Below are 8847 nucleotides of genomic sequence, written 5' to 3' on the forward strand. Positions count from 1 at the left end.
ATCTGATGCAAAACCCTTGGGCAAAGAAGAAAAGAAAAATAAACAACTAATTTTAGAACCTGAATACTCCATTAGCTATTCTCACCAATTAAAAGATGATGCAACTGCTGTCAACAGGCAAATTTTAGTTGTATTTTAAACACGGATTTAAATACAAAATACACAAGCTCTGGCAGTGTAAGAATAATAAGTAAACTAGTTACGAGTAGCACAGAGGCCAACAAGAAGAAACACTCCACCATTTCTGTTAATTCCACCTGCTAAATGGATGCAACTTTTAAGGGACAGTTATGCCACACAAGCCCTCATCCCTACTTTGACTGGATCCATAATCTCCAGGAGCCAAAGCACGTTAGGAATCTAAATCCCAATGAAAGTCAACAATAAAATTAATCCCTAAACTCACTTGAGACAGCAATGTGGATGTGTACTTAATTATCTGAAAGCTACTGTGCATCTTTGTTGTCTCAACTTGGTTTCCCATAGGAGCCAGGGAGGATATGAAAGGTATCCAATCCACAGAGCATGGAGATGCACGAGGTTGGCTGGAGGGTACAGTTGCATGTTGAGGTCCATAAAGCTGAGGCTTATATAGACATCCAGCCATTAAAATAAATAAATCAATCGCTAAACCTGGTCTAAAATGAGATGTGTATCCTTAACTCCACTACACCTTAAAACAAAAAAGATTTAATAGAAGCATTTCCATGGACACCAAATTGTGCCACAAAGTAGAGTAGTGGTCCTCAGTGCAGGGGTTTCTTCACAGGCATCCATGTTTAAGAAACTGAATGAGGCCCAGAGAAAGTAGTTTGCTCACCATTTAGGATCAGCAAGTGTCAGGGTAGAAGCAGCATTTCCACTTCCTTCAGTAGAAAAATGGCTCATCGGGTGCGTAGGGCACAATTGCTTTTGCCTTCGTATCTTGCTTGCTTCCTGCTCACCACTTCGTACAGTGAGGGCCTCTGCCACTCTGCAGCAACAGACACTGCTTTTCAACCCGTCTCACACAAACAAAGCACTGAGCTCCAGGTCTAAGACTTCAGATTGCTAAAAAACAATAATCCAAATTGCAGGTGCTTTTGTAGAAGTAAAGAAAGGGCAAGGCATTGCTTAGACTAAAGCAGGCATTATAGCGTTTCCAATGCCTCCTACAAGCCTCCCGCAAGGACAAAGGATGGAAAAAGTGAAATGTGGGAAAACTGAACAACTGTCCGCTTCGCCTGCAAAGAGTTATCAGATAGCTTTCTTTTACTGTCAGCAGAATAAACCGACTCCCAGCAGAAGAACTTTAACAGCACTCTGTCAGGGAGACAGGCACATTTTATTTCCAAAAAGAGAGAACAGCTGCCACAAGACCAAATAACATCTCACATTTTGCTCCTAAATACCACTGCAGCTCTTCAGGGCTCAAGGTCTCATTCATTACGTATTTGCAAGCAAAGGCAAGGATTTTTCAAATCAGCTTTCCTACACTAAGCATCCAAGTCTCAAAACACCTAGATTTTCTTTAGAAAGGCCTCCATGCTATGAATGCAAAGTCCCTCAAAGCAGACACTGCCACAGGATAAACAGATTCAGGCATCACTGCAGCATTTATGCATAGAAAAACTGCAACACCCACGTCAATTGAGATTTTACGTGTCAGTTCTGCTGGCAGGTGCACGATGCGGTCAAGTTTTAAGTTCTAGAAAATGGTTCATCATTATTCAAATGACTTGATAATTAAGAACGCTAGTACTTCACCTCCCAAGCAAACTTCGAGATGCATAATAAAACCACATTAAAAAAACAAGGCCATGTACTAACTGATTTTACCTTAGCCATAGTTCTCTCAAAGATAATTTAAATTGCCAAAAGGTGAGCCCATTCAGTGCAATAAAAACATATCTTACAGTGATTGCATGAACATCTTTATTTCGTTTTTTACTGCCTTGTGTCCTCCCTCCATCAGGTATAGATTTTATTCACTACCACTGCTTCCCTCAGCTTCCCAGCAATACTATGAAGAACCAAATAAAAGGAAAAACAAAACAGTAATACCCACAGAGTATATTTCTTCCCTGTTTTGCTTGCATTCTGCACCCTCCTTCATCTGTTCATTTTCTGGGTTGGAAGAGCCTCTGCTCAGGCTACAAGTACGTGACAGCTCAAGGCACAAACCAGCACTGCATCCTGGCCGCTGTGCCTAGAGGACCATTCATTGAAAGGCAAGCATTTCAAGGCATGACCAGTGTAGCCCTGTTGCATCTATGAGTACCTCTGTCCTCACTGCAACGGTAACATTGCTTTGCAGCGCTCTATCGTGTGGTATCAGCATTAGAAGCAGCCAGTCCGACTTACCACAGGTCACATAATGCAGATGTCTCGCCTGCAACACGGATAACCCAATCAGCAGCATTACCGCAAGATATCAAGTAATGGCAAAGTTAATTATATCCAAGGATGGCTTTTCTGGTTTGGTTTTTCCCCTCTAAATGTTTTGACACAGAAATGTAAAAACTGGCTGTTTTCATCAGAAGTTATTCTCCAGTTGGGCATCTCCAGTTGGTCCCACCCCAGGTTCCCCGGCTCAGTATGGCAGTGCACGTTCCTTTACATCTTCCTTCTCTGCTTTGCTTCCAAACCCTGCATGTCTCTGCAAAGCTGATACAGGCCAATTCTTCCTGGGAGTTACTCTGGCAATCGATGAAGTGACACTCCCAACAGCCTGGTACAAGAAGTTGCAGGTCTACAATTTTCACTTGGAAGAAACATTGACAGGAGTTTAAACACCTCATGAAGAAGGGAAAAAAATTGTCAAGATATTTAGATACCTAAAGAAGCAAGCAGTCCCCAGAAGGGATATATAAAAAAGCATAGATTAACCCCTTTGGAGCACATCTGCATCCTGAGATGGCTGAATGTCTTTCAAGCACTCTTTTCTCTACTGGTGAGATTCCGCTTCCTAAAGTACTTCAAAACTGTTGGCTAGAACCAAACTAAGCAGCATAGCATGCAAGCATAAATAGTTACAGCTTGGTCAACACACAGGAGCAACCGTGATCTTTAAAAATGGAAGGACAGGAACTCAGGCAAACAGAAACGAGCCTAATTTTTTCATAATTTCTCAGATTAAAGTTATATTTTAGCTAAAGCAGTGTTATTACTACACCCTTAGGCTTTAGAGCACATCATTCCACACGTTCATTTGGCTGCTAAAAAGCAGCAATCAAATGATTACCATTTTTTCTGAGGATAGTTGAGATTAATAGTTTGAAGCCATTTCTCTAATTCAACCATGAAACTCAAACACTGAAACTAGAGCCAACTTTTTAACAACACTGTTTCAGAAAACTCCAAGTTAGTCCTTGAGCATTGATCAAAAGCTGGATAGGGTCTCCATTGTTATCTGTATTTCCTATAATTGGATATAAACCCCAACTATTAAACTTGAGCATCTTGATAACAGAACAGCTTTAAGCACACATACGTAACTACAGACAAACCATTTCCCCTGCCAAAAAAAAAAAAAAAAAAAAAAGAAACTGTGAGGGAAGCCATCATGCTACTGAAATCAATAGTTTTTTCAGTGATTTCTATGGTATCAAGATCTCTCCATGCTTCCAGTTGGACGTTTACAGGGCTAATACAGAGCTTGACACCATTCTCTCTCCTTTAAGCTGCACTGCAATGGATGTTTCCCAGTGCTCAGCTGTGACAGGGATCAGGCAGGGGAGCAGAGGTGGAAAGGGGAACCCAACGGCAGTGCTCAGCAGAACGCATTTGTTCAGCAGAGGCTCCCAGTGCAGATGGAGGAGGGCAGGTGAGCGATATGACACCTGTGCTAGACTCACATTAAGTTCCTCACTGCTCTGAGTGAAACATCCATTTTTTGGATAGGATCAAAACCCTTTCATCCCCATTTCCTAATGAAAAAGGAGAGGAATTGTAGGAAGAGAGAACAGCAAGAGAACACAGGTATCAGTTCCCCTTGCTCTCCCAAGCAGATCAGCACCCCCCAGGCTGAGCACAGGCTTTGCAGACATCACAAACCTCAGTCTCTTCAATGCCCTAATGTGACCGATGGAATTTCCAGCTACCCTCAGATGATTTTCTTTTTTTTGTTGTTGTTGTTGTCGTCATTTTGTATATCCCTACCCTGCATGACACCTCCTCCTCCTCCCTCCCTAACTTAGGGAACCTCTTCCTCTGGCGCAGACAGCTCCTGGGGCTGCTTGAAGGCTTTTGAAAGCTGTGTCCTGGCTCTGCTAACCACGAATCAGCTCCTGTAAAGCTGCTAACAGATAGCAAAGCTCTCCCCGAGTTTCCCCCCCAAGAAGCATACTAGCAAGCTCAGCTCATACAGCTTGGGAAAGCTCATTCAACATTCTTTATCTGCAAGGACACCATTAGCGACTTCCCAGAATGTAAATTGTATTTTAAAAAGGCACTGAAAATAAGAGATAATTAAAATGTAAGAAGTGTTATCTTCATAAAAGCCACAGGACTAAATAAAGTCTTGGAGGGCCCTCTCCTGTACATTCCGTATTTCTCTACGTGCACAACACACCTTCCTCTGTAAAACCTCAAATAAACAGAGCTAGCCTTTTTGGTACCTTTAAAAAATATCCAGAGCGGCATTTGATTAGTATATAGGGAAAAGCTCCTTGGATATTTTTTCCTCCAAGCAGAAAACAGTTACATGCAAAATTAACTCTCAGCTCAGAACTGAGAAGACTCAAAATACAAAACCTATTTACAGGCAGATGCCAGATTGGCAACAATTTGATTTATTAAGAGAGAGATAATCTAAATTTAAGAAAATTACTTTCATTTATGCATCTAGCTTAAGAAAATGTGAACAATTACCTCTCCTTACATGACAGGATAGGAACAGCAACAGCTGCAAAGTGCACAAAGGTGTGCTTTTTCCTTAAAAAAAAAAAAAAAACAAAAAAAAACAAACAAACACTTGTCTCTGAACAGAGCACTGAGAAACTATGTAGCAAAGATAGCACAGTAACATTAATGTTTGTGTCTTGCTGATTTTTGGTACTGTGCATTCAGATAAATGAACAAACAGACCCACTGGAAACATCCTCTTTCACCTTGTCTTAGTCTGATTTACTAAGCAAATACCAATGACAAGCCCACGGAGAAATACACTGAACTTAACACTTCAGAAAGAGCAAAACCTTACCCATGTATTTTTTTTTAATGCAAGAACGACTCCTTCATCTTATTGCAACCAAAGGAACAGCAACACAGATACCTACTTAAACAGTGAAAATCTGTTACAATCCTCCTAACAAAAGAAAACTGCAAAGACTTATTTTCAGCATGGTTCGTTTATTGTTGGTGAACAAAGGAAAAACAGCCTTTATGTTTCTTTACAAAGTAAGGTGACTTGCTGGAGAGAAAATAAATAGTGACCTCTTTCATTGAAAGAAAAGTGGATACGAAGTGGAGGGAGGAATGATGCTTGTTATTTAACACACAGACACCTTAGTTCTCTAATCCTCTCTCCAGAAAATAGTATTAAAGGAACTGAAATACTTGCGGTAGATACTAAATGGTTAATAACCAGCCGGGATTCCCCGCCAACACAAATTCCAATGATCTGCCATTGGATGTTGTCAGCACCAATGTCCTGTTATAGTCCACTGAGATCCTCCCTGCAGCTTTCCTGCCTCGGGCATCTCTGATGTACCAGATCAGAGTCTGAGCGTCCCTGTTTATCACGACGTCTCACTTACCGCCCCCCTGCACGCACGCACACCAGACATTACCGCTTTTCAGAAGAAGGCATAAAAGAGTAAGGAAGTCACTGAGGTCTAACATGGTAGCTCAGTACGGAGACTAAATGCATAAAAGCCCTCCTGGAAAACAGTTTGCTTCCCGAGCAAACCTTTAGGCATGTTTCAGGGCTGTTCGTGGCTAAGTATTACCCAGCTGTTTTACAGCTCCTACTTCCAGCATTAAAGAGTTTACCTACATGCGGAAACATCCACAGACCTACTGCTTTCTGCTCGCATTCATCTTTATATTCAAACCATAATGCAAATATTATCTGGTTCAAACACAACTGATCTAAATCAGCACGCCTTACAATACTGTCATATTAAACCTACATCATAGCTTGTTTTCCTGAAGCGTTCCTACAGCCTGCCTTCTAGATGTAATTACTGTACAATATATATCAGAACCAGAGAGAAAGGCTTCACTCTGAGGGCTGAAATTGAGAAGAAATCAATACAAAGAAGATAAATGTTTCTTCAAGAGCTGCAGAGGTATTAACCCTCTCTCCAGCTTATTTTCTTTTTGCTTCAAATCATTTTACCATCCCAGAAGCTGCTGGAAAGATTGGGATATGACAAGTCTACCTGCTCATCTCCGTGCTTGGGGTTAGGAAAAAAAAATTAAGTGCATTAAAAAAAAAAAGTGGAAGTTCCTATAAAGCTTCCAGAATTTACTTCTTTTGCACGTCTGCACACCTGGACACAGCCCTCAAGCAGGGCAACACACCGGGACTCCCAGCAGGAGATGCAGGGCAGAGACCCCACGGGGCAGGGGGCTCGAACTAGCCAGGACCCCCAAAACTCCCCCCTGCAGGGTGGGCTCCCGAAGCGGGGACCAGATAAACCAACAAACCCACGACTTTTAATGCATGGGGGTGTTCAAGCAGGGGGGGCTGTTAAGTCATTTTCAAGGAGCCCTCGACTTGGGGGGGTCCCCAGCAGCCGGGCGTGCTTCGTGCCCGCTTGCAGCGGAGGGGCGCGGAGCCGGGGGGACCCGGGGGGTCCGCACAGCGCCACAGCGCCCCTGGTGGGCGGCCGGAGCCCCGCGGGCTCCCCCGGGCCGGGGGCGCTGCTGGGGCCGCGGGTCCCGGTGCGGGGCGAGCGGCCGCGGCGTTTTGGGGTGGGGGTGCGGGGATGAGGGGGGAGCTGAGACGAGTTATGGGGTGGGAAAGGGGAAAAGCAAGGTGGGCTCAGGGTGTCGCTCCGCTTCGTTTGGGTGCTGGGGGGGCTGCACCCAGCCGGCCCCCGGGTGCGGAGCGGCCCCGGCAAGGTCACGAGTGGGCTGGGGGGGTGCTGAGCACGGCGCATAAGTAAGTTTGATTTTTGGGGGGGCTGCAAGGAAGGGACCAAGGCACCGAGCCGCGCTCCTATGGGGGCGCCGGTCCCGCGGCACAACGGGAGCCCCCCAAGGCAGCGGGCAGGGAGCCGGGGACCCCCCTGCGGCCGCCCCACGCCGGGGGGGGCTGCGAGGCACCGGGGGGACACACGGCGGAGCCGCACTCGCAGCAGCCTGCAGGGAAGCGGCGTGGGGGCCACGCGTGGGAAGGGGGCACTCGGGGCCCCCCTGAGCCCCACGGGGAAAACGGACACGCGTGGCGGCGGCCCCGGGATCCCTCCCGTATTTCTCCTCCCGCCGGTTCCCCCTCGCGGCACACTCACCGGGGAAGCACACCACATCATGCAGCACGGAGCTGGTGATTTTCAAGAAAAAGATCCACCAACACGGTTGCAGTAGCCTCCGCATGTCCAAAGCCGCACATCGAAAGGGGGGAGAGGGGGCTAAAACAATTCACGCGCGGAGAGAACGGAGAAGGAAAAGGGGAGGGAGGGGGGTGGGGGGGAGAGGGGAAAAACCAAAAAAAAAAAAAAAAAAAGGAAAAATTAAAAATTAAAAAAAAAAAAAACTTGTTGAAAACAAGTTTCTCCCCGCGCCCCCGGAGAAAACGGGGGGGGGGACCGCTCGGCTGGGGCGCGGAGCGGAGCGGGGCGGTGCGGGGCGGCTCAGGCGGGCGGCGGGGCGCGGGGCATGCCGCGGAGCGGGCGCTCAGAGCCGCCTCCGCGCACGGGCGGGCGGGCGGCGGTCAGCCGGGGCCCCGGCGCGCTCCATCCCGCCCCACAGGAAGTGCCGGCCGAGCCCGGATCCTGGCCCGCACTTTAAAGCGGGGCGAGGGAGAGGGAGCGCGGCGCGGCGGCGAGGAGAGAGGAGGAGAGGAGCGGGGAGAGGAGGAGAGACGGGAGAGAGGAGAGGCGAGGCGGCGGCGCGCCGGGCGCCCCGGCGGCGCGCCCCCGCCGCCCTTAAAGCGGCCGCGGTGGTGGGGCGGGGGCGCGCTTGTGCCGCGGGGACCCGCGTGTGTGCACGCACACGGCGCGGGCTGGGACTGCCGGGCGGCGGCGGCTGCCTTGGGTCTCTGTGTGTGTGTGTGTGTGTGTGTGTGTGTGTGTGTGTCTGTGTGTGTGTGTGTGTGTGTGTGTGTGTCTGTGTGTGTGTGTGTGTCTGTGTGTCTGTGTCTGTGTCTGTGTCTGTGTGTGTCTGTGTGTGTCTGTGTGTGAATGTATTTATGTGTGTGTGTGTGTGAGTGTGAGTGTGTGAAAGAGAGAGAGAGAGAATATCTGTATTTGTACGTGTGTGAATACATGTATTTGTGTGTATATGTATGTATGTGTGTATATATGTGTATATATGTACATGTGTCTGTATATGTGTGTGTGAGTGTGTGTGAATATGTGTGCTTGTATGTGTATGTGTCTGTATGTGTATGTACGTATATGTGTGTGTATGTATGTGTGTACATATTATAGAATCACTAAGGTTAGAAAAGACTTTCAAGATCATCTGGTCCAACCATCACTCTGTGTACATGTCTGCATGTAAACACGTGTGAGCATGTGTATATGTATGTATGAATGGATATGTGTGTGTATGTGTATGTATGTTTATATATGTGTGTGTGTGTGTGTATGTGTCTATGAATGCAGAGGGCAGGGGGCACTTGGAACGGAGCCAAGGGACTCTGCCCTTCGTAATTTCACATTTTGCACTCATATGCAGATGGAGGCTGCTTGGAAG

General features: G+C 46.9%; 1 protein-coding gene across 1 annotated transcript in view; it reads right to left on the reverse strand.

The window, feature by feature from the left end:
- The window catches only part of PTPRG (protein tyrosine phosphatase receptor type G), a 397969-nt gene extending 389932 nt beyond the window's left edge, over positions 1-8037 (reverse strand). Inside the window, exon 1 of the mRNA XM_084530728.1 lies at positions 7440-8037. Coding sequence (XP_084386854.1) covers positions 7440-7524 — 85 coding nt within the window. The 5' untranslated portion in view covers positions 7525-8037. The remainder of the gene's footprint in view (positions 1-7439) is intronic.
- Between the last annotated feature and the right edge of the window lie 810 nt (positions 8038-8847).

The sequence above is a fragment of the Aythya ferina genome (assembly GCF_964211825.1).
Source record: "Aythya ferina genome assembly, chromosome: 10".
Classification (NCBI taxonomy): Eukaryota; Metazoa; Chordata; class Aves; order Anseriformes; family Anatidae; genus Aythya; species Aythya ferina.